Here is a 25,004-nt window from a genome sequence, read left to right on the forward strand (position 1 = left end):
AAACGACAACTTGCGCGTTGATCAAATCCAGATTCGAACGACGGCGCTCTAGCCAACGCGCAATGCATGCTGAAGCCAAAAAAAAAACGGGAAGGAAAAAAACAATAACCCCAAGTCAAGCACGCTCACACAAGGTCAAGCATTCGCCAATAACTGCTGGGAAAACGAAGGAGGTGGGGAAGGACGTCACAGAAAACGCGTATGATCTGGTAGAACGGATAAAGAAGACAGCAGATAAGCGATATCACTCCCACCACCATCATATGAACAGCTGGTGTGATCGCAACTACCGACCAGGAAGGAGTGCGGGGGAGGGCAAGATTCATTTTTTTCTGGCCATCCATAAAATTTATTTTTTGTGGCTGCTATTCGATACAACAACTCTGGGAAATCCGCCACAATTTTTGCCATAAAACCCGTCTAAAAAAATTCGCTAGGTCGAGTAACCTCTTAAACCGGACGTCGTGTGGACGTCGGGTGGACGTCCACACGACGTCCACACGACGTCCGAAATCTTCAATTTTGCGGCTAGGGCACGACGTCCGAAATCTTCAATTTTGCGGCTAGGGGGCCTTTTCTAGAACGAATTCTGACGGATAGATGGCGCTACCGTATCGAACTTCGCCGAGGGGTACATCAATTGCTTCGTGTATGTCTTTTTTTTTCTTTTCTTCACAACCAAAGCTCTTACTAAGAATAATTCGAAAGAACGCATGTTTAATTAGCATAATTTAGCAAACCTAGTTGGTTTGCTTTTCTTTCTATTTCTATTTACTTACCCTCTATTATTGTACGCCATAACTATTTAAAGATGTTACCAGTTCTGATGGCCCTAAAAGACTAGAGTATTCGTACTGTTCAGTTGCCACTTTTTTTTAGTTCAATTCTCACATACCACATCGAATTAGTAATCAAAAGAATGGTAAAAACAAAATGTAATTAGATGATATCTACATCTACAAACGTCACTCGTATGACCAAGAAGCAACACACGTCCGCCACACAGTGCAGAGTGGCCCCCCAAACCGGTTTTGTCTCTTTGTTTTCAATGCAATTGTAGTCCCACGAAATAAAGACGTGTTCAAGTGCAGTCTACTTTGATCGAATCTTCAGCACAACAAATCATCAAAAATGTAAGTTATCACTTGAAGCTAAACACTAATCATACAGTTACAACACAAGGAATTCTTACGTTCTTAAGAATTTATTCCAAACCCCAACACTCCGTGCTCGCCTCTGCTGTTATTGTGTATAAACAATCCACTTCCGTCTTACATCCCCAATGCCTTCTCCATCACTGCATGGGGCTGACGCATCACTTCCTGGTGCTCCTCCAGGTTAAAGATGTCCGAGAACTCGATCATTTCATCCCGGCCCGTTAGCACGTCGCGGGCCAAATTTGTCGACGGAAGGAACGGCAAATGGCCAACCTTCGAAACGGCTTTCAGTTCCATCGCAATTTTGAGCGGCGCCGCTAGTCCCTCGTGCTTTCGCAGCATTTGCATGTTGAGATTGTGACGATGTTGGTCGAACTGTAAAGTAAACAATTTTGAGCATTAGTTGCAATGAAACGTTTCGGAAGCCGGCAGCGAACAGCACTCACGTTCAGCTCGGACTGCTTCAGCGGATGGACGGCCTGCAGTTGGGCGACGCAAGTTTCATCGCGCGGCTCCAGATGGCCCATGAACTCGTTGAAGGTGGCCGGCATTTTTGGCGTTACTTTAATGCCAGCGTCCTGGTGGAAGGTGGAAATTGTTAAATACGATTGTGAGCAAAGTGTGATGGTTTAGTTTAACACTCTAGTCGCCAGCTTACCATCTTGATACAGTTTAGTTTAGGTGAGAATGATCGCGTCCACAAGAGATGTTTTGCTTTTTGCAAGTAATGATGTGCCGACTTTGACAGTTCCGGTGCTGTCATCACGTCGAAGCCGTCAAACCCCCTTCAGAAACGGCAGGTCGATGAAATTGTTTGGTCGACTTGAAATTTTGTTTAATTTTTGTTTGCCTTTGTTTCCGAACAGTTTTGATAATTTGTGCAAGTCATTTTGGAACATTTGTACCAAAATTAATTGTGCAATTATAAATTTACATCAGTGAACTGAATGCAATATATGTTTCGATTAATTTAATATTTTTCAATGTAGACTACTGTAGCGGAATTGGTGCTATCAGAATTGCACACCGTTGCCAAAATGAGCAAATGCTTTCTCGCGTAGACTTCGTCACAGTTTGTGTGAGCACATGTCGTCGCCGAGATGCGTTTTAAAATAACAACAGAGATAGTAAACAGCGATTAAAGGTCCATCAATCAGCCCCAGAACTTCGCCGCACGGGCTCTGATTGTTCCACGCTCGAAAGTATTTGTTATCTGCGACCGCCAAGCGCATTCAGTCACCTTCCAAAGTTCCTAGCAGACATACCAAAACAGCGAGATGTAAGTGGTATTTAATTTGCTTGCAATTTGCGTTACTATAGTGTTAAACATAAGCATACGTTCGAACAAGCATTAAAGTAACATTCATTTACAGGCGCCCTAAATTGACGCTGCAACAGCTGAATGCGCTCTCGCCCGGAGAGTTTCACAAAACGTTCGAAAACGTGATAGAATGCTGGCCGGAAGCTGCCATATTCTGCTCGGCCCTGTTGCCCTTCAAAAGCTTCGCCACCATGATCGCTGCCTTCCAAAGCTACCTGGAGCGCTTGCCGGCCGAGACGAAGCTGAAAATACTGCGCCTCTATCCCGATCTGGCCGGGAAAATGCTGGACACAAACCAACTGTCGGAAGATTCAACAAACGAGCATGCATCGGTGGGGCTGGATAACTTGTCGCCGGAGGACAAAAAGAAGCTAACGGATCTGAACGAAAGGTAAGAGCCGATGCCACGATTTGGATTAACATTACAAAGTCAATTTTAACTCCTCTGTTACTATCTATCATTGCAGTTACAAGGCAAAGTTTGGATTTCCCTTCGTGGTTTGTGTTCGGGAAGCGTCCAAGTTTGAAGTGATACTTCGCAGCGTATCGGAAAGAATCCATCACACCGTTGAGCAGGAGCTGGAAATTGCATTGGAGGAGGTGAAAAAAATTTGCCGCCTACGAATCTTGCAGTTGGTTGACAATCTGTGAAACTGGTTAGAATATCGTGCTAAATGTTGCTGAAAATGGTGTTACTTTCATTTTAATAAAATTTTCTAAAAGGCTGTTTTCTCCCCTTTGAAGCTAATCCTTGGAGTATATTTACAGGATTTTTTTCTATTGTTTGCAATAAATTATATTTATAACATTAAGAATGATATTATCAACGAGATAGTACAGAGATCGATCGATGAGTACAGAGAGATGTTGAATGAAGTTCAATAATGAAACCTTTTCGGTGCATCCACACTGCCCACGATGCCCCTACTTCCGGAAAACATTGATGCAAATGAAACGCAGTCTGGAAAATAAGAAAAACTTTGATTATTAGACAAAGATCTGCGTTAAAATATTGATCAAATACAAAACAATTGTAAAAATGAATAAGAAAATATGAAAGCTCAATTCCAAACCTTTTTCACATGCTTGTAAGGAAAGACAAACATGTGTCTTTTCTCTTGACTTTTCCCTTAGCATTTAAATTAATTTGCACAAGCACGGCAAAGATCAACAACATTTTCATTATTTCTTTGACTTTTTCCCTGTGTACACTACTGAACAGTTCGACATTTCTGGGTTCAAGACTTCTACTTTTTCGACTTACATTATTGTCCGGCACATGCTCCTGCTACCGTCGGGCCTCAATGGCTCTCATAGGACGAACGGGAATACGAGCGAGATCGGCGGCGGCGTCGATGCTCCTCGTGGTGTGATCGGTTCCGCGGGGACGGAGAGTGGCTACCGAGGAAAATGATAAAACCAAAAACCAAATTACCCATCCATTGAAAAGGTCCCACACCTCCTAGGAACGCTTTCCGTTGCTAGGTGGCAACGGGGTTTTCCATTCCTATTCTAACCTGTACTGCCTTCGGCCCATGTACACGCCCGGCGTGGGCGGATGGGGCTGATCCGTGATGGAGTAGTCGACGCGAATGCGCCGGCCATGGATCTGCAGCCCGTTGCAGTTCGCACGCGCGATCGATGCCTCGGCCTGCGACTTGAAGTACACAAAACCGAACCCGCGCGACAGCCGCGTCTTCGCGTCGTAGATCACTATCGACTTTTCCACCGTGCCAAAGTGGCAGAAGATATCGTTCAGGTACGGCTCCGTCGTGTACACGCTCAGCCCGAACACGCCCAAGCAACGGCTCGGCTCCGGCGAATCGACCCGGATCCGGCTGCGCGAGGCGTTCGGCGCAGTGGAGCTCTTCCGATGGCGCGACCGTCCACGCGGCGACCGGGAAGCGGAACGATTGCGCCGGTAGCGATCCCGCGAATTGGAACGGCTGCGCCGGCTCCGGTGGCACCGGTCCACACTTCTCGACCGGTGCCGATGGTGCCGGTCGCCATCATCGTCATACCGGCGGCTGGTACGGCGATCCGAGCTACGATACGATGAGGAGGTCTGTGTATCGGTGCAACGCTTCGTTAGTGTATTCTGAGTTGAGCGCTTAAGCCGTTTTTGGTTCACTTTTTAGTTATACTTGCCATTTTTCGGAGGATTTCTTTTGGAGCAGGATAATTCACAACAGGTGGAAAACTAGGTCCGATGTGGTGTACGGCTGTGACAATTATGAACATGTCTAGACACAATGGCTGCTGGACAGACGGAGGATGGTTGCCCATGGCAACCAAAAGAAGTACATCCATGGTAACTCTGTTGCCGGCTGGGATTTTGCAACGCCACATTAGACAGCAGCTGTCATTAAGAAATACAGGAATTTAGCGAAATAATGGCGACAGATCTAGATCATTATTGATTCTTTTCTGAAATTTTCTAAAATTTCACCCTTTAAGTAACTCTAAAAGCATCGTCTAGCTTTAAACGCCATGTGCCGATACATCCATGAATCATCTAATTACCGGTAACCCAGCGTCAGCGTGCCTACGTGCGCTTTTGCATCAATCTTGCTGCTTGCAGGTATGTTCCACCTCTACAAAAATGGAAGTGGTAAACATGGAACAAGTATTTACCTTTTCCGATTTCACAGCAACGAAAGAAGAAGTTAAAACCTCATTAAACGATATCAATAACAATTTCCCGATATCCGAAAAATGTGGAACAAATTCGGCAACCGAAGCGTTCGGCGTGTTTCAGGTAAGTACGGACGTGTTTCTCTCTTCTTCTTCAAATATACAAACGCGTTAAGATCAATATTTACCTTCTTTACCAGGGCTGCACCGAAGCGCAACATGCTGACCCTTTCAGGTGCTCCAGTGCTCAACATATCAGGCCGCACCTTATCAAATGTATCGTTCGTTCGGGGTGATAGTAACCAGAATTGGTGTGGTGCTGTTCAATTTGATTAACCAATTTCATCCTTACTGGTGATAAGCAAACGCCGAACGCCTGCGGTTCGCTCAGAGTTATTACAAGTCAATTAGAAAATATTTTTCTTTTCAAAAATCTTCAAAATTAAAACGTGCACTCTATCAACACAAAGGCGACCGCAAGGCTCTAATGGTTTACTCAACGCTGACGCAAACCGTTGCGTTCGTGTCAATCAGCACGGCGAAAGATATTGCACGAGAATGATGAAATTCAATCATTGCATTGAATCTTGCTTTCTCCCAATCGTCCCGGGTGTGTTGCATAATGCTGCAAATTTCAATGATTCTGCTAACACCAATCGCATCGAGAACAATTTCGCCGATAGAGTGCAACAGTTATGAGGAGTGTGCTCTCAACCATATTAGCATACATCGGTGAAACGAATTAACTATTCACATCACACTCGTAACGAAAAAGACAAATATCGTTTTCAAGCGACGTGCCCTTCTATTTCCCTCCCAAAAAATAAAGAAGGCACACAACACACAGACACGCTCTAATGACAGAAGCGTGGCAATCGAACCCCATAACAAGCGTTCCGAGTTCGGCCACATTACATCGTCTCTGTTCCGTTTGTGTCGGCGTCTTCGCCTATGGCCCATAATCCATACATTTCGATAGAAAAGGGTAGAACAACAAAACACGGCAAGAAAGGCTAATGCTAAGACGGTCCCCCGGTGCCGGTTGTTTTCTTCTTCGAGCTGCAAGAGAAGCGAAGAGATAAAAGCGCGGCAGCGTGTGCGCAGTACATAGAAAACAAAACTCTCAATAGCGTGCGACTGTGTGTGTGCGTGTGCGTGAGGGTGGCGGCGAATTTCAAACTAAACACATCGCGGTTTAACGAAAGTAAAGAAAAGTGAAGAAGTGAAGGTAGTAATTAGAAATAACGCGTGTAGCCATTTAGCTATTCCAATCAGAAAAGGAGATATCGATTCTAGCTATCAAACCCCCGTAGGAATCTTATCGTAACCCCGTTTGACCGTTTTCATCCATCTCGCTGGTCCTGGTGGTGTGTTTGCCTTTGCTGCGTGTGCGTGCGTTAGTGTTGGTGAAAGCGCCGAACGAACGGAAAACTCGTTCTCGCGTCTCGCTGGATTCCGCATGGTGTGTGCGCGCGCGAACCGTTTGCGTAGCGTTTGCCTTCGCTGGCTCATTCATCGAACGACCGGGCCGGGAGTCGGACCACAAAAACTGTACTGTGCCTGCTGCGTGAAGTCAAACGTAGCGTGTGGTGGGTTCTTATCCCCAAACTGTGTACCACACAACTTGAGAGTGTTGTGCAGTGTAAAGGGACACACGTATCACACGTGTGCACTGCGTGTGTGTTTGTGTGTGTGAAAAGGAGATCCCTCACGAGCGTGAGTTAGCGTTGTGAAGTGAAGAAAGAAACGATAAGAAGCGGAACGATATTTACGGAAAATCTATCATCATGGGCGATCAAACCGTGCCAGCGAAGGGCAATGTTTTAGGATGTAAGTATTCGGATGGGCTAAAGGCCTTCAAAGATGCTGTTATCGCAAGTGCCGCTGCCATGGCAGGGTAGCTTGGGCACCATATGGTGAAGCGTGTCTGGGTCGTTTCAATATGGATAGTGGGAAATGTGTGGGCGCCGCTTACTGTGATGTACCATCCTGTGTGTAAAGCAGCATCGCGGGTCGGGGATACATCTGGAATGTTCTGATTTCTCAATATTCGCGTGCAGAAGGATATGTTGTGCCCCAAGTGTGGATGCCGCGTGGGACATCGAAGAGGCGTACAAAGAGGGATGCAGTCCAAAGACCGTTCGGTCCAGTTGCGGAGGAGGAAACACTTTCCCATCCCACGGATGTCGTTTGGTCGTGCGGTGGGTTTTCACAGCGCTACAGCCAACCGCAGACCCCGAGAGTACAATTCCACTGATCCCTTTTTGCCTTTGCTTGGTCGTCACCCTGATAATATTCCTATTTCCGATTTCATCTTCGCCAAACTCTTCCATACGAACGCAAAGCACACACTTTCACGCTGGGTGCCGCTTCTGTATCAATCCACAGAGAGAGAGCAGTATTCAGGTTTCGTTGAACTAAATTTAAACCACCGTGTGGAATACGGTTGCTACTGCTGATGCTGCTGCTGCGGTGTCCTCATGTTGCCTCGCCTGCTTGGATGCGTTTCTGTCGCTCGACGACCACGAGGGGTGAAATCAATGTCGGGGGAGATTTAATCCCTCGCACTTGCTCTTTTGAAGACACCACCTCTGTATCGTCTATTTTGTCTGGTAAAAGACACAGTCGGCCACGGTCGCACGCATTTATCCCGAACGTGAAATCGAAGTCATCACACCAGCGAGAGAGGCGTGGCGCAATCGTCGCAAAGAAGCAGCGGATTTAATTTATGCACTTGAGAATGATTCTCATCACAACGGCAATTCCTCTTCTTCCTCTGGTGTCTTCAAATGAACGAGGTGCGTTGCGTGCGGTGCGGTGCGTGATGCTGTCGAGGGATCCTTCGGAACGGAGAGAAGCTGGAAATAGAAGCTACGAGATATTTGTTCCCCCAAAGCCCGATGGTCGCTATTTGACAGACGATAGAGAGGGTTGTGTGTATTTTAACTTCCACAGCTTCTACAAGGTTGCGACCGTCTTCTGTCTTCCACAGCAAGTAGGACCAGAATGTGTCTATGGTCGGGAGCCGAATTTAAGAAGAAAGAAGGTCCCGAATATGTTGGTACAACTTTAAACCCGATTTTAATCCTTATTCCAATCACATGCTTTTGGGGTGGGTTGGTTGAGGAATTTGAAGCAATTTGCTCTTCAGACACCGGTTGCTAAAGAGATGCTGTTGGGACATGTCAGTCAAAACAGGGGACCACACATCAGTAGGCCATGGTGTATATCGATTGATGCAATTGTGTGTGTTTGCTGTGGGGGTGTTGATTAATGTTTTGTCAGGGGCACGGCTCATCAATCGCTTGATAATTGCTGATAAAGAAACCTCGACCAGCCTTCGTAATGAACGCAAATGTTTGTTTATTTTGACGGGAGCATTATTTAGCAAAATGTCGAGCAAAGTTTTAAAATAGACATTCGTTGTGAAGGAAGAGACGAAAGAGAATGGCGCAAGAATTCATTGCCAAGAAACGGGGAATTTTAAAAATTCGAAACACGTTGTCTTGCCTCTTATCAAAACTCGATGGTGTCGAGATGGTCGAGTACAATGCAGGTGACTTTTGGAAGAAAATGTCTCTCAATTAATGTTTGTCAAACAGCAAAATCATCTGTTTTGTTTGCAGATAATGATGGGCAACGATGCAAAGAACACGCAATCCTGGGCAAGAATTACTCATTCAGGCACCCATCCCCATTGCACCCCTGCTTCGGGTTAACTCGCTCTCCAATTCGGTGCGACAGAAAGGTCAGCTAGAGGACACACGGGCGTGCTGCTACTACTCCCAGGTCGCGACGCATGGCGCGAAGCAGCGTTGGAAAACGTTAGGAAGATGATGCGGGAAAATGCGAACAATCTCACCGTGTGCATGAGAGGCCAGGATGCGGTGTGTGTGTGTGTGTAGGAGTTTTGCAGACAAGTCTGTCGGGTGCTATTGGGGTCACACTTGTGGCGATGTTTTTCTTTTTGCGCAAACCGCAATGTTTGAGTGCAGTTTAAAGTGCCACGAGCTCTGTATTCCAATTGGAAGAAAACCATTCCAATTGGAGCGTCGTTTTTTTACATTCCTTTGTCGAAGGGACACTTACAGAAAGGGAACAAAAAAGGTGGGGGAGAAAAGTGTGCGTTTGCTTTTGACATTGAGATATCCTTCGCGCGTTCTTCCCACGTGGTGGTGTGTTGGTGCGTGCGCCAAAAAGCCGGCGTTCACGGCCTACCTTTCGCGTGAGAAGAGAATATTCTCACTACTGTACCGATGCACACGCCAATGTTTGTGCCGGTCTCCTTCAGAAGAACGCATACACATACACACAGGTCGGTTGTGATGCAAATAGACCAACAGGTGGAAAACAGACCAACAGACGACAGAGGTCGTCGTCGTCGTCGCCGTCACCATGGGAAAAATTGTTTCCCGCCACTAACACACTACACGAAGGTGCAATTGAATTTCCCGCCAAAAAGTGGTCGGAAAACCGATGCGCCTGCATTCCTGCACATAGATGTGCTGCTTCTACCTTATTGCGGCGGCAGATGAAAAGCTTTTGCTGTGTACTGTTTGAAGCTATTTTACTGCGATTTACGATGGGAATATTCACGATCTTCATGCATTGTTTCAATGTTTCAATGGCTAAACGATGATCGATCGGACAGTTGATGTTAGAATGTTGTGCATCAATTTGCAATCAATCATTGAAATGTGTACATTTTAATTGTTTTAATATTTGTTATTGAATAATACAAACTGTCGGAAGTCAAAAGTGAACGCTTTTTTTAATAGTTTAATGTTACGTGATAATTGGCTTACAATTTAGTTAAAACGCGGTTTATCAGAATAATGTATAGTCGTTTCTACTAAATTTTGATTGTAATGCATCAAATTTTGTCAGTTTGCATCAATGTTTGCCTCCAACGCTCCTATTTTTGTCTGTAAGTTAACCATTTGTACGGTTTACAGAAATTATGCCAGAATTTACAAGGTATTTGAGCGGATTTAACACACCTGTTATGTATTTTTTTAAATATACTGTTATTTAGATGTTTTTGTGTGCGGAAAATCTAGTTAAATTTAATAAAGGGTCAAGGCATTGTAATATGCCTGAACATACAAGCCAATTTAGAAGAACCAATATATAATTATCAAAATTGAAATAATAATCGTACTATGTTAATATCTGTTCATTAAATTATTTTAATAATTGGAATTAAATTGAACCACAAAGCGATTGACTTACAGCTTGAAAATTGTTCCCTTTGAGACAAAGATTAATAAAACGAGGCAAAAATTGGTGACTTAAATTAAGCGACAATGGCTATACAGGCATACGGTGAGCCGTACAATTTTGTAATATATAAAGAATCCCTTGTAGCGTAACGGTCTGGCGGATGTCTGGGCTCTGCCACTCCCTAAAACTCCCGTTTCTCCTCCACAGAATCGAAGACGACAAACCATGCTTATGCCCAAAACCAAGAGGAAACGTTTTCTCGCTGATCGATGAACCGGTGGAGCTACCGTTTCTGTGGTGTTTGTGTGTTTGCCCGACCCCCATCTTGGAGTAAAGCAAATGCAAAAGGCCCCTCCGATGACGAGAAGTTGCACCCCAGATTTGCATTTTACCAGCAAACCTTTGGCACTAACCTTAGCAAGCTTTTCGCGTAGATGAAGACGTAAGCAAGAAAGAGAAATTCCCTTCCCTGACCAGGCCCCGGATGTCGTGGCGAACGATTCGTTTATTGTAGGCGTTGCTTTTACTCCGCTGTTCTCCCCCTTCCGGACGTGTGTAGCAAATGTAACCGTTTGTAGCCTCGTCAGAATATGGGCCTTGTGACGGAAAAACAAATCAAAAACCCGCCACCCGCCAGCGGAAGCGAAAAGATGCAACCGGGAGGCAACAGTAGTCGTCCGGTTCTGGATCGATGCACTTCTGAGGGAGGGAGCGCGGGGTTATGTGGGGTCCCATGCCTTACTCCATTGTTTCACAGCGTTTGTCCATTTTTGCGTTCGACTGTGTCAAAGTGTGACTGATTTACAGTGGTGGCCATGGTGTGGCACAATCACCGATCTCTTTTGCCGGATCTCTGCTCCCCCACTCTTCTCGATCCATGTAGAAAGGGCAAGAGAAATGGGCCAACCAATGTTAGGAGGATCACTCTGGCACGCGCGCGCACGCTTTGTGCTTGGCTGGTCAAAAAAAAGTGTAAGGGTTTGGTAAAAATTTAATTGTCTCTTTGTTGTTTGTTAGTTGGGTAGAAGGGTATGTTGTCTGTTGTTTCTTTTTGGTTCGCGTTCATGGGTCGTCGAACCGTAGCCCTTTACGCGTACGCTTATATGTTCGAGGAATTTCAGCGCATAAACATTTTGAAGCTTTATTATTAAATTTGTTCCTTTTTTTCTATTTTGTGCGTTTCAAACACGTTTTCTAGCACTCATCCCAGCCCGCTACATTCTGGCCGTGCTCGGCTCGATCGCGATGGCGATCATTTATGGGCTGAAGGTGAATCTGAGCGTGGCGATGGTGGCGATGCTGAACCATTCGGCCCTTGCCCACAACGCTGCGTCGGCGGTCGGGGCGAACGAACAGCACCACCAGGTTAACGCGGAACCCGTCTGCCAGGGAAGCAACTCAACCGAAGCGGTCGAGGTAAGTTTGACAAAGAAATTGGGCCCTCCTATTTATTGCCGTACAGAATAATTGATTTGAGTGACATTCCTACCAAAGAGGTCCATTTGGTGATCGTGCGAAGGTGCTATATGATCAAGGTTATTGGTGTCTGGTTGGACTGTGGTTTAACTTTCTCCATCCATTTGGATCATAATTTTTTTAGCAAAGCTTCCATGTCTCAAAACTATATATTGTGCAACAGTGAGAACAACGTTCGCATATTGCTCCGTACGCTGGATTCCTACTGCCTAAGTGCAGGCCGAGGCGTACCGAGCGGTTCCAACAAGCGTTCACCAGAATTGTAATAAGAAAGCTGAAGGGCAATAGATCACTACCTCGCGGCTGCCCCTAAGATAGATGTTGACTTATTCTGGGTTTCTTCAGTATCTCGAGGGTCGTCTATTGCCTCTCTTCTTCTGGGCCTCATCACATATGCTTCTGCTCTCAACTATCCCTCTTTATGTTTCTACCCGTCGTACGTACGACCTCTACGACCTATGTTCCCACTCGATCAGCACGTGCCATGAGTGTCTATAATGGTTTGACCGACCACTACGACCGATTAGCTTCTTCTAACATCCTTCTGCATTAGAACTAGAGAACATTTTGAATATTGAAAGTGATCGTGAAATATTTCTTGTTGATGTTCATTCAATTTTTCAACCATACTGCAACGTTCTCTCTACCAAAGTAATACATTTAACATAGTTTTTCGTTATACCCCGCTCGGCATACAAAATTTCACATTGAACGCTGTTTGATAATTAGTGCAAATTAATGAATAATTATATTTTTGTGTATAAATTTAGTCTAAATATTTGAATAATATAATATTCTTGCTTTTGTGTTACACGTTTCTTCTTTCTTCTGATTTTTGACAATATTTTACAATATTGATACATGTCTGAAGGCCGGGCTACATTGATCGTACTCCGTAGTGTAATTTTTGTGAACGCGTACGCCATCTAGCGGTGGCGGGTTGAAGCTACATGCTGGTATAATTTATCTGTCAAAAAACGTTTTGGGTCGAGGAGGCTATAATTTTACCCAATGATGCATATATATTGGAAGATGGGGAAAAATGTTGCCCAGCGCTTTGTATGAATGACGATTTGTCCACCAACAACAATTAACGGCTTGCTTTGTTCCAATTTGTAGGCGTTTATCAACATTTAAAACGGCATACAAGTAGCCTGGTCGAAACTTGATGAGACACCAAGTATGAATAATTTTGACACATAAATTATACAGACATCTAGCTTGCGCTGGTCGCCGCCAGATGCGCTAGTGAAAATAAAAATCACACTTGCGAGTACGATCAATGTAGCCCGGCCTTGATATTTTACATTATTCTTCAATATTTCAATAAAATAAAATGCAAAATATAATGACAAATCTAAGAACCTTTTACGTTCTCTTTCACATTGTTCACTAAATAGACCTTTCAACACGAAGAATACTCGTTTGAAATGCATTAAGGCCGGGCTACATTGATCGTACTCGCAAGCGTAATTTTGATTTTCACTAGCGCATCTGGCGGCGGCTGACCGAAGCATTTTGCCAAACAATTTGGAGCCGCTTCAGAAAATACGTTATTTTTCCATGTTTTTTTACTAAAAACGGAGGAGAAAGGTTTGTAAAACGTAGATACACATGTTTTGCACGCATTGCATCCATTTTTGCAATGGAAAACGATGGAAAAACTACTTAATTTTGAGATCCGGCATGACCATTCCTTGGATTACCAAAAATAGCTTCCACCAGTCGCCGCCAGATGCGCTAGTGAAAATCAAAATTACGCTTGCGAGTACGATCAATGTAGCCCGGCCTTTACAGTCGTTGCCTTTCAATTTTGACTCTAAAGGCCGGGCTACATTGATCGTACTCGCAAGTGTAATTTTTATATTCACTAGCGCATCTGGCGGCGACCAGCGCAAGCTAGATGTGGGTATAATTTAAGTGCCAAAATTATTCATGCTTGGTGTCCCATCAATTTTCCACCAGGCTACCTGTTTGCCGTTTGAAATTTTGATAAACATCCATAAATTGCAACAAAGTAGGCCGTTAATTGTTGTTGTTGGACAAATCGTCATTCATACAAAGCGCTGGTCAACATTTTTCCCCATCTTCCAATATATATGCATCATTGGGTAAAATTATAGCCTCCTCGACCCAAAACGTTTTTTGACAGATAAATTATACCAGCCTCTAACTTCAACCCGCCGCCGCTAGATGGCGTACGCGTTCACAAAAATTACACTACGGAGTACGATCAATGTAGCCCGGCCTTAACTCACCTATTTTTGTCTCAAAGGCACCAATTTCGACAATGTGCATTAATTTTTGTCTGTAAAGCATCAATTTTGACTGTTAGTCAATCAATTTATTTACAAAATTTAACGTAATTTCTGAAACTGTGTGTTCTGGAATTATTGGAAGAAAAGAATAATTTCATTGATAGAATTTAAAGTAAAACAATTGTTTTACCAATTTTGGAAGTTTTAATTATTTTTTGAAGAGTGAAAAAATTGGCATGTATTTTCAGATGCAAACTTAGCTTTAGGAATAATAAAATTTTATTATTTTTTTCTCAAAAAACAATCAAATTACACGGTTTTTATATGTTTTGTGTGATTTATAAAAAAATGTTAAAAATCTGCTCAACTATCTTAAAACATTAACATGATTTCAGTAAGAGTCAAAAACTGATGACTTACAGATAAAAGTAGGTGCTTTAGAGAAAAAAATGTATGCCTTAGAGCCAAAATTAGGTCTGAACAACGACTGTAAATTGATCGTGATAGTCAAGGGAATTGTTAAATGTAGCTATGATTTTAATGAACTTAAAACATCGTCAGTACTTATGATTTCGAATGCATCAACCACTCCATAAACTCGAACGAATAATGCGTCGACCTTATTAAAGAGCGATTCTTTTTCGCGAATGCCAATCGCTCCGAATAGTATCAATTTACAACCCCTCCTTGATAGCAGCAATTTGCACAACACCAACCCTTGCAGCAAACCAGATACCGTATCAATTGAACAGTGGGACAAGATGGAAAGCACACTTGACGACAGAGTGATCGTGTCCCATCTCCTTTTTTTTTTTGTTTCAACTTGGACTATCTTCACCATCACCATCGATGGAACGCGTGACACTGACTCTGACCAACAAGCAAAACCATCAGCGCACCATGACCCCCAAAGCGAGGCTTTTTAAACCATCCCAAGACCTCAGCGAAGATGAGTACACAGAAGTGGACAATTTATCGAGCAGTAGCGCCACATTTCAATCAACCGAATTGGGGGAGATGCTGCTGTCCCCGAACAGCAGATACAGATTAATCGAAACAATCGTCCCAGTGCCCTCTCAAAATAAATAAAAATAACCCTCACCATGGTGTTCGCAGTCCCATGCTCCCGAAAAGAAGCAAAACAAAACGCTGCCAACACTTGTGCGTGTGGCGCACATTACAACCCGCTGTCCGAAGCGCCAATCAATTGAAGATACAAGCCGCAGCGGGTTGTCGGTCGCGGTATTGGAGGGAGAAAAAAGAAGCATAACAGCTGTTATTTGCACACGCGCCTTCGTTCGCTTGGTTTTATATTGTGTTACGAACGAAAGAATGATGAAGAACGATGCGAACACGACGCCCCGGCTCCCGTTACGTTGTTGCTCCTCTTTGGTTTTGATGATCTTCAGCTCGATCGTCTGCGAGGAAGCGAGTGGAGGAAGTTAATTGGTTTCACTTTCATTCAAACGATCGCTCTGGCAGATGAAGAGGAATGGCTTATTTTAAATGTTTGTAGGAGAAAAAAAGTGGAAACGATCGGTTGGAATCATAATCAAAATGATCGTTAAACGTTTGTTGCCTTCGCTCCTTCCCATTGGAATCCTTTACCAATAGCTTTACGTGTTTCGGTATAAAATTCCCATACAGTGTACTTTCACGTTCGATTTTTCTAATTATCTCTGCCTCTTCCCCTTCCATTCCAGGATGGACCATTCATCTGGAGCGAACCGGTGCAGGGCATCATCCTGAGCTGCTACTTCTGGGGCTACCTGGTGTCCCAGGTGCCCGGTGCCCGCGTCGCCGAATCGTTCTCCGCCCGCTGGGTCATGTTCTTTTCCGTGCTGATCAACGTGGTCTGCACGCTGCTGACGCCCGTCGCGGCCAAGATGCACTACGTCGCGATGATCGTGATGCGCATCGGCGAAGGCATCGGGGGAGGTGTCACCTTCCCGGCCATGCACGTGATGCTGGCGTCCTGGGCGCCGCCGAACGAGCGCAGCGTCATGTCGGCGATCGTGTACGCCGGCACTGCCCTCGGCACGGTCATCTCGATGCTGATGGCGGGCGTGCTGGCCGGCACGCTCGGCTGGGAGTCCGTGTTCTACGTGATGGGCGGTCTCAGCTGCCTGTGGATGGTGCTGTGGCTGTGGCTGATCCAGGATACACCCACCAAGCAGGCGTTGATTAGCCAGGAGGAGCGTGATCTCATCACCACGTCGCTCGGCACGGGCGCGGCCAGTGCGCACAACGAGCCGAAACCACCGGTACCGTGGCGCAAGGTGTTCACGTCCGCCCCGTTCTATGGCATCCTGATTGCGCACATGTGCAACAACTGGGGCTGGTACATGCTGCTGATCGAGCTGCCGTTCTACATGAAGCAGGTGCTGCAGTTCAACATCAAGGAGAATGCGGTCGTGACCGCCATCCCCTTCCTGACGATGTGGTTCTTCAGCATGGCGCTCAGCAAGACGCTGGATGCACTGCGCTCCCGGGGCAAGATCACGACGACGATTGCGCGCAAAACGGCCACCTTCATTGCGTCCGCCGTGCCGATGGGCTGTCTGCTGGCGCTCTGCTACATCGGCTGCCAGCGCGGCCTGGCCGTGGCACTGATGACGATCGGCATTACCGCGATCGGTGGCATGTTCTGTGGGCTGCTCTCGAACCACATCGACATTGCACCGAACTATGCCGGCACACTGATGGCGATTACGAACACGGCCGCCACGCTCTCCGGCATCATTGTGCCCATCTTCGTTGGACAGATTACGCACGGAAATGTAAGTCGGCAGCAGGGGGAGGAGCATGCATTCATTGCAAAATTGCCTATACAACTAACATTTTAACCTTTTCTTTTTTTTTTTGTTGCAGCAAACGATTGGCGCTTGGCGGGTTATCTTCTTCGTAACGATCGCTCTGTACGTGGTGGAGATCGTTGCCTATTTGCTGCTGGCTTCGGGCGAAGAGCAACCATGGAACAAGGGCGACAAGCCGGCCAGCTCGATCGAAGCGGCCGAAGCGGAAGCCACACCGCTGAACACGAAGGAATCGAAACAGAGCTACAACGGCCAAGATCAGTAATTGCAGTCGGAAGCGAAACACAACACAAGACTACAAACAGCAGGGACAGCAGGGACAAGGGCTGGCGCAACACACTTTTAGCTTTCATGTACGATATTGATGGGGTAGCGCTCCATATCTCCATCTCCATCTTATCACTTCTTGTGTTTTGTTCGTTTTCGATCGGTTGATCGGTCAATTACCGTAGTAGGCCTGTGGAAAATGGTACCCACTCTCTATTTTAATATTCTTACCGAAAAGCAATCGTGTACTTATGGTTAGAATTAGCTAAGTTTATTTCATTTATCGATTAAAGAAAGACTCGATGGCTTGAAGCGATGCGAGCGGAGAAGGCCAGTACACACAAAGATAAGCAATTTGCGTGCAACAAAACAAAACTCTCACTCTCTCTTTCCCCGTTTATGGCTAATATTTTACAGGGAACCACTGTTCTGATAGCAGCCAATGTGTTCTCGTAATACGATTGTTTTTAAATATTTTAGGAAATCGTGAATGGAGCTGAAATATTTACCACCCATCTTTAAACTGAATGGCATTTAATTGAAACACAGCCTGTCGAGTTAGAACTGCTCATTCACATGCGAACAAACCCGCCTTGACAGAATGTGTGTGTGTTGTAAAAATCACAGCTTTACTAAATAATTCATCGTCTATTGCAAAATTTGGAGTGAATTATGATGAGCGGCGGATCAGTGGAACTTGGAACAGAGAACAAAATTAGATAGAATGAAGGCATGAAAGTATATTAGCTGCATCCTGCTTTAGGGCATATATAGAAACAACCCACACGATGTTAGTTACTTCATGATGATAAGACAAGAAAAGTAAAATAAAATCATACAAATACTGTACTTTATGTTCGTTTGTCTTTGATATTTTTCACCATTTCTTCTTCATGTTGTCGTTTATTATACAGTCGAAAAATTCCCTTAATTGTTAGTGTACTCTTAAAATGACTGATACTGTGAAAAAAAACTTACGCTACTAGTTCTCGAGATTGCTCAGGCTGCTGCTTGCTGTCCCTGAACCTTGGACATTTCCGTCTTGAACTTGGCAATCGTTTCCCGCGCCAGCTTCAGCTTCTCCTTCAGTAGTGCAATTTCCGATATTACCTTCGCCTTGGTGTCGATTATGTTTTCCAACGCTTGCCGCTGCTTTTCCTCAACTGCAAAGAAGATTGATAATTGGCAACCCGTTAGACAAGCGTGAGTCCCCCTCACCCTCTCTCGATCTGCGCTAACGCATGACGCTTACAATCCGTATCATGCTTCCAGCTGCCGGTAGTGACCGGTTTCACATTCGTCAGCTGCTGCTGCATCAGCTGGGTCGGTTCCTGAAACACCAGCTCTTCGTACTGCTCCGACACCAGACCCTTCTTGCCCTCGATCTGCGTCGAAACCTCCCCGTCCAGGACGGGCGACTGGAACAGCTTCAGGATGTGGTACATCGTGACGGGCCGCTCGGTCGGATCGTGGAAGTGGATTTTGATCACAATCTCGAACTCGCCCCAGCCCGTCTCGGTCACCTCGTACGGGGGCTTCGTGATGATGCGGTTCGGGTTGGCGTAGCTTTCGTGCAGCTTGAAGTGTATCTTCTTCACGTACGACTGCATATCCTCGTTGTGGTACGGCTTCACGTACACCGTCCACTGGTGCGTGTGCCCGTCCTCTTCCCGCTTCTTGCCAAACGAACGGGCCACATTGCCGTACACCACCGGTTTCACTATCGTCAGCCCCTTGAGGAGGACAGCACGGGAAGGAGAGAATGCATAAGGAGCGATGCGGGTAATGAGCAGAGCGGAGTCGTTCCTTACCTTAACCCGGCCCCCCGAGTCGGGACCGAAGTGCGTTAGCATGTTCATGTTGAGGGCGTTAGCTTAAACTCGAGAAAACCAAAGCAAATTGTGATTTTTACACAAATTGTAAGCGAAAGGGCGAGCTTGTACCCTGACAAAAGTTGTTTGTAAACAAAATTCGATACCGGCAGCTGTCAAAAGATTGACATTTCAGCAAGCCACATAAAAAGGGAAGTTGAAATTCTCTTTTAGCTTACAAATAAAAGAGAACTTCAAAAGCAGTTGTTAAATTCTCACGAAAAGACCACTTTTTGTGGAACTATGTAATGCTAATTTCCTGGAAAATAATTGATTGAAATATTACAATAGGGCAAGTGTTTGTTTATCGTCGAAACCGTCCATTAGCACGACTTATAGCAATAGCATTTGCAAGATGAATTAGTATATACCATCCAAATTATTCATTGTTTACAAACAAACTGCGCCCCCGTAGGTTAGTGTATATCGTACGTGTAAATATATTGCGTTATTGTATTTTTATATCTAATGTACAAAGAAATAATATTCTTTTTAAAGGCAATGCATTCATTACGAATTTACTAAACCGCCGAGATTCAATTATGATTGAATGCCGTAACCTATTGCCACCGCGTGCAGCTGCTCCTTTCCCCCGCAAAACGCTTCCGGAACACACGTAGCGACCGACCGACTATTTCAAGTGCCATTCGTCATCGATCGATATTATCACATGCAACAGCGTAGGCAAAGCCTGTGTAGATGTGTGTAAACCACATCGACGCCGGCAGGTTTGTTATGCCCGAACGCGCTCTGTTGCATGTAATTTTCAGCTCGCATTCCCATTTTATCGCTCGTGCGGTGCGCATCGGGCTGGTCGTCGTCGTGTGGCGCAAGTGAATCGATTGCTGTAGATCTTGGTAGTAGTCTCCTAGTACATGTGAGAGTGACCGGCACTGTCGTTCGTGTGCGTGCTTGTGAGGTTCTGTTTTTTGCGTAGTAAAGAAACACGTGTTCTTGTGGAAGATTTGGAAAGAAAAGCACGAGGAAAGAAGCTCTGTGTGTATTATCGTGAAAGGAATTATTCTGCTACGGGGTGAGTTTGAGTCGGTTGCGCCCGGTGGTTTGCAGTTCACCCGCACAGTGAAATACACACCTACGCATCTTATCAGTAAGCCACGGTCTCACATACACAGAAATGCGCGCGCTGACGCCTCGGGTGGTTTAGCTGGTGACAAGCTGGAAGAAAAAAGTGTTCCCGTGTGTGGCTCATTTACTACAAACAATACATACATATGTATGGATAAAACTGAAGTACATAAACACTCCGTAGCTCGCTTCTTATAGTAGCTTGGCGTTAAATTATGGTGTTGAGCTGGCGAGGAACAAGCAAAACGTTTGTTGAAAACATTTCCTTCAAACACACGCGTTGGTGTAATTTGCCACGTTGCTGGCAACGTTTTTGCGCTTTCGGTTTATGACTCATTTTCGGGGAAATTTTTCTTCATTTTCATACGGCACCCTCACTATACGCAGCATTCGAAACGCTTTCCGCTGAACAGGCGCCGCGAGCGCAAGCTGTGTGGCTAGGCAGAAAAGGCAAACCGAGAAAAGAACGCAAAATAGATGAAAGCGAACGCGAACAATCAAGTAGGCATCTGTGTTTTTTTTACCTGTAAAGCGAAGCTCAATTTACAGGTGTTACGAAACGCATGGAAGAAGAAAGAGAAGAACAACATCCACCGCGCGCGCGCCTCCCAACTGTATCAATCGAAAGCAATCCACCAAGGCTTGCTCAGCATAATAGTTGCGGGCTTTTTGGGGCAGTCGAGTCTAAACCCCCCACCACTACAGCAAGCCATGAATTTATCATGCTGATGATGTGTGGTGGTGGATAGTGGAGTCCAGCCCACCACTGTCCTCCCCCAAAACAAGCTCCACAACAACACACCGGAGGAGTACCGGTACAACATGCGGCCCCAGGAGTAGTAGTAGACCCCTTTCATTTGGATCGATTTTTTGGCCCTGAAATCGATGTGTTCGGTGTAATGGGTGGCGCGCACTTGCCCACCCAGTTAATAATCTCACACGTGAAAGTTGTCCTCTGTTTGCGCTTGGTGGCGAATGCAGTCGTTAGCGTGACCACAACACCGTTGAATTTGCGTGACCCCGTCCGTTAAGTAAAGCTTTACAAAAAAGTGCCGGCAAACTGGTGCACAATCATGGCCAGGCAAATCTTGATTGAAATTCTTCCTCACTGCGGAAAAGAGCAAATTGGCAAACGCTAGAGTAATGCAAACATGAAACAGGTATGAAAGGTATTTGTCACCCTTTATAATTTCAACAATAACGGAAGAGATTAATCAACTTGAAAGCGAATGTAAGCCGTGCATTCTTTTTTTCCTCTGCCTTTTCGATTGATATGAGGTCTCGAAAGTACGGCCCCGATAGACGCTCTTATCTTATCGTGTTTTAGCATCTTTTGTTGGAATGGGTTTATTTTCGCATTGGCCAGTAAACTTCCTTGCCTCGACTTGGCTAATTTGCAGAACCACTTACAGCGTAATTCGAACGTACCTGTGAGTAAATAGCCCTTGGTGTTTGCAAAGGGCCAATACAATCGTCGAACTGCAAACAGAGAACTGCACTAGCCTAGACTAGCTTGACGGCTTCAAGGACGAAAAAAAGGTGTCTTGTGCGATGTATTTTGATTGAAATAAGTTCTTTATGTCTACTACATGCAATACAAGTTAAGATAAATTGCTCTTTTCATTGGGGAAAGACTAATTGCAATTCTTTTGGCATTAATTTCGTTTCAGATTTGTTTAACCAACCCCCACCAAAATGGCTCTTTCAACGAGTGCAAATTTTATCAAATATTTATTATTTCTGTTTAACTTTTTCTTTGCGGTGAGTTGAGATACTACAAAGCCACACCAACCAAATGACCAATTTAATTTTGCATTCTTTTTACCCCCTCTCACTCTCTTATCTAGATCACGGGTGTGATCATAATGGCGGTTGGCTTAACCGTGCAAGGCGCTTATCACAACTTCCGCGACATTCTCGACGCAAAGTTCTTCAGCATTCCCACCTTTCTGGTGGTGATTGGATCGTTCATCTTTGTGATTGCCTTTTTCGGGTGCTGCGGCGCTTACAAGGAAAACTACTGCATGACCCTAACGGTAAGAGCCGCCATTTGCGTTCGGATGCTAATTGTCTGCTGCCTCTCCTCCCTGTATGTAATCGCTTTTTTTTTTTTGCTCATCCCGTGCTTGTTGTTATTTGCAGTTTTCCGTCCTGCTGATCTTGATCTTTATTTTGGAACTGGCGGCCGGTATCAGTGGGTACGTGCTGCGCAATGACACTCGCGAACTCGTGAGCAATGCACTGAACTCATCGATGAAGAGCTATGGCGGCGAGAACGCTGGTGACATTACGCTGGTTTGGGACGAGATTCAGGTTGATGTGAGTATCTGAGTAGGATTTGAAGGTGATTTTCCTATAGCATCAAAAGCTCGGGCTAATATTTTCTTTCCAATTCCAGTTCGATTGCTGCGGTGTGTACAACAGTTCCGACTGGGGACGTGCTAATGCGGCGAAATTCAATGAAACTTTCCTACCGATGACCTGCTGCCGGCAGCAGACGGGTATGAACCATTTTTGCATTAACCATGAGGATGGTGATTAATGTTTTTTTATGATTGTTTTTTCATAAAAGGTGCCGTCGGATATGTTGCTTGCCCGGATCCCACCAGTGCTACGCTGCGCAAAACGGGATGTATCGATTCGTTCGGTGATTTCATCAAGGCACACGCCGTAAGCCTAGGTGCTGCTGGAATAGCACTGGCAGTGATTCAGGTTTGCTTCTTAAGCTACCATTTACTCGTGTGAGATTTAAGTAATAATGTTTTATGTCATTTTTTCTTCTTCTATTTTAGTTCTTTGGAATTCTCTTTGCATGCTATCTGGCCAAGCAAATCAAATTGCAAGGCGTCAGCAGCTATTAAGGATTGAAGTGTCCTGTCGTGTTACGGTGTATTTTTAAACTCATAAAATGTTTGAATTCCTGCTTCGAAAGAATCCATTGTACACACGCAAAACATGGAAATATACTGTAACCAAGTTATCTAGATAATAGATACACGTGTCATGTCACTTTAATTTTATGAAAGAACGGTGCACCTACCGGGACGGAGTCATCCGTAAGAGACCCGGAGTCGCTGGAGTCGATCCATATCGTACATAGGATCAGTAGGTGCAAGACTGCATAAACGATTCTGACCAGTCGGTGCAGCGAGTTCGGGTCAAATCAGACCCAAAGTAGGTAAGTAACACCCAAGCGGCGAACTAAACCTACTGCGGACCGACCCGACCCGAACTCGCTGCACCCACGTATCGGAATCGATTCCAATTGGATCGCATCCGACTCTGCGTTGCGTTGCGTTGCGTAAGTTACTGTTACTTTGCATTAATTATTCCTTATTCCATCCCCTTATTGCTACCAAAATATTCGTTTACTTACCCCGTATACATCCTGCTCTCGGGTGGCGGTACATTGGGTCTACGTTTTTGACTTTCACCGGAGGTGACAATTGATTTTATTTTTAATAACGCATTCCTCTACAATTGCAAACCACACTCAGGGCCAACGACAAGGTTCCCTAATTCATCAACTTAACATCGGAACGCTGAGCCATATGTTTGTAATCAGTATGGACGTAGAACTCTTGGAAGGTCGGCTCCACCAACTTATCCTTCGGGATCGTCTTGAACACCGGCTCACCATACCACGTGCCAACCTAGGAAGCGAGATTGTATACAATTAGAATCACAGCGACATACAAACGACAACTCGCGCCCATCGTACCTCCCAGCCCTCGACATTCTTCATCAGTTCGGCCTCCTCGTCACGGTTTCGTCGCAGCTGCTTCAGGTACTCCCGGTCGCGCTCGGCAAGCAGCAGCGGATAGATGACGTTTCGCGCCGAACGCATCTCAATCTCGTTCCGGTGGTTCTCCTTCACGTTCAACCAGTACAGGAACAGCCCGACGGTCGAGATGCCGGCATAGCCAGCGATCATTTGCCATCCTGCAACAAGGATTCGGGTAATTATTTAGCGCTTGTGTGCTTTTCCCATCCCTTCCCGGAGGAAGGAGTGTGTTGTGATGACATAATCGACACTTTCGCAAACTGTATCTACCTTTGAAGTAGGTTTTCGCCGGCACGCGCTTGAAGGGGATGTTCTGATAGCCACCCTTCGGTGGAAGATCTTGCAATTTGGCGGGGCTGCTCATGTTGAATATTCACGCGAGTTTGCTACTACCGAAAAAACAAAACAGAACCGCAGATCCCCGCAGAGGACGGTTCTTTCGCAAGCCGAGCAAAATCGTGAAATTTTTGTTTTGGTGCGAGGGGCTGTCAGTTCCAATCGCGGCTAACGTCATTCGCTTGTCGTGTCAATTTATAGGCCTTAGTTGAATACTTTGCACTTTCGGTCGTCGGCATCGATAAGTGTTTTTGAAAGGAAATTTAGAAAACCGTTGCAATCTTGTAAATCCCACACGAAAACGTAAATTGCAAACAGAGTTTTTTTTGTATTCATTTATCTATTCTCAAAATATAATAAGTCATTCACAATAAATACATTAAACCTTCTGTTCTGTTGTCAGTGTTTGTAGCAATACCGCACTGATACGGGTATGGTCTGACGCCTCTCGAAGGCTAATATAGGATCTCCATACCCTACTCCGACTCAATACGTCCACGGCGTACAGAACGGTAACATATTTCTCCAAATATCTGAGCTTGGGTATACGGGGAAACCCAACCCCTTGGGAAGATGGGCTATATGGCTAAATTGAGCGGGGGGGGATGACCAGCGTCTGTTCTCCATGTTAGGGGCGGCTGGTTGCCCCTTCTGTCCTGGCATCCTACGGGACTTTAATCAGCTAGGATGCGTAGGCCCTACGACGAGACTGGAGGTTAGGGGAGAGGCCTTGCAAGCCACCCCTGGGAAAAACATAAACGCAACGAAAGGAAAC

The 25,004-nt window shown here is 45.3% G+C and overlaps 7 protein-coding genes across 11 annotated transcripts; 3 read left to right on the plus strand and 4 right to left on the minus strand.

The window, feature by feature from the left end:
• The first annotated feature begins 956 nt into the window (after positions 1-956).
• Positions 957-3,226, plus strand: LOC120956369 (2-oxo-4-hydroxy-4-carboxy-5-ureidoimidazoline decarboxylase-like). 3 transcript variants are annotated; one of them, XM_040377779.2, is made up of 4 exons: positions 962-1,133; positions 2,147-2,436; positions 2,531-2,869; positions 2,946-3,226. In XM_040377779.2, coding segments are annotated over exons 2-4 (525 nt in total). In that variant the 5' UTR covers positions 962-1,133; positions 2,147-2,434; the 3' UTR covers positions 3,130-3,226. The 3 variants fall into 3 exon arrangements, with proteins under 3 accessions (XP_040233714.2, XP_040233713.2, XP_049466522.1); XM_040377780.2 differs by lacking the exon at positions 2,147-2,436 and having other exon boundaries at positions 957-1,133; XM_049610565.1 differs by lacking the exon at positions 962-1,133 and having other exon boundaries at positions 2,040-2,436.
• Positions 1,186-1,937, minus strand: LOC120956370 (proteasome maturation protein). Its single transcript, XM_040377781.2, has 3 exons — positions 1,816-1,937; positions 1,604-1,735; positions 1,186-1,532 (listed from the first exon to the last, which is right to left on the minus strand). Exons 1-3 carry the CDS (start codon positions 1,918-1,920, stop codon positions 1,272-1,274), a joined length of 498 nt encoding a protein of 165 aa, XP_040233715.2. The 5' UTR covers positions 1,921-1,937; the 3' UTR covers positions 1,186-1,271.
• Positions 3,227-3,332: 106 nt separating the features above from the next.
• Positions 3,333-4,612, minus strand: LOC120956368 (transformer-2 protein homolog beta-like; the record flags this gene model as incomplete). The annotated part of the gene is made up of 3 exons (XM_049608258.1): positions 3,333-3,439; positions 3,552-3,876; positions 3,996-4,612. Coding segments are annotated over 2 exons (714 nt in total), but the record flags the coding sequence as incomplete, so codon positions are not given.
• A 1,519-nt stretch (positions 4,613-6,131) lies between these two features.
• On the plus strand, positions 6,132-18,001 carry LOC120956366 (sialin). Its single transcript, XM_040377775.2, has 4 exons — positions 6,132-6,942; positions 11,534-11,751; positions 15,773-16,849; positions 16,941-18,001. Exons 1-4 carry the CDS (start codon positions 6,900-6,902, stop codon positions 17,148-17,150), a joined length of 1,548 nt encoding a protein of 515 aa, XP_040233709.1. The 5' UTR covers positions 6,132-6,899; the 3' UTR covers positions 17,151-18,001.
• On the minus strand, positions 17,981-19,142 carry LOC120956367 (YEATS domain-containing protein 4). The gene is made up of 3 exons (XM_040377776.2): positions 18,964-19,142; positions 18,405-18,885; positions 17,981-18,315 (listed from the first exon to the last, which is right to left on the minus strand). Exons 1-3 carry the CDS (start codon positions 19,009-19,011, stop codon positions 18,152-18,154), a joined length of 693 nt encoding a protein of 230 aa, XP_040233710.1. The 5' UTR covers positions 19,012-19,142; the 3' UTR covers positions 17,981-18,151.
• A 640-nt stretch (positions 19,143-19,782) lies between these two features.
• LOC120958159 (CD63 antigen) lies at positions 19,783-23,100 on the plus strand. 3 transcript variants are annotated; one of them, XM_040380753.2, is made up of 7 exons: positions 19,783-20,056; positions 21,780-21,870; positions 21,957-22,145; positions 22,252-22,428; positions 22,508-22,610; positions 22,682-22,821; positions 22,902-23,100. In XM_040380753.2, the coding sequence occupies exons 2-7, from the start codon at positions 21,805-21,807 to the stop codon at positions 22,968-22,970; spliced, it is 744 nt and encodes a 247-aa protein (XP_040236687.1). In that variant the 5' UTR covers positions 19,783-20,056; positions 21,780-21,804; the 3' UTR covers positions 22,971-23,100. The 3 variants fall into 3 exon arrangements, with proteins under 3 accessions (XP_040236687.1, XP_040236688.1, XP_040236690.1); XM_040380754.2 differs by lacking the exon at positions 19,783-20,056 and adding an exon at positions 21,537-21,648; XM_040380756.2 differs by lacking the exon at positions 19,783-20,056 and adding an exon at positions 21,689-21,709.
• Positions 23,101-23,525: 425 nt separating this feature from the next.
• On the minus strand, positions 23,526-24,379 carry LOC120958804 (NADH dehydrogenase [ubiquinone] 1 alpha subcomplex subunit 13). The gene is made up of 3 exons (XM_040381809.2): positions 24,164-24,379; positions 23,831-24,051; positions 23,526-23,762 (listed from the first exon to the last, which is right to left on the minus strand). The coding sequence occupies exons 1-3, from the start codon at positions 24,255-24,257 to the stop codon at positions 23,625-23,627; spliced, it is 453 nt and encodes a 150-aa protein (XP_040237743.1). The 5' UTR covers positions 24,258-24,379; the 3' UTR covers positions 23,526-23,624.
• Between the last annotated feature and the right edge of the window lie 625 nt (positions 24,380-25,004).

Source organism: Anopheles coluzzii, chromosome 3 (genome assembly GCF_943734685.1).
Source record: "Anopheles coluzzii chromosome 3, AcolN3, whole genome shotgun sequence".
Classification (NCBI taxonomy): domain Eukaryota; kingdom Metazoa; phylum Arthropoda; class Insecta; order Diptera; family Culicidae; genus Anopheles; species Anopheles coluzzii.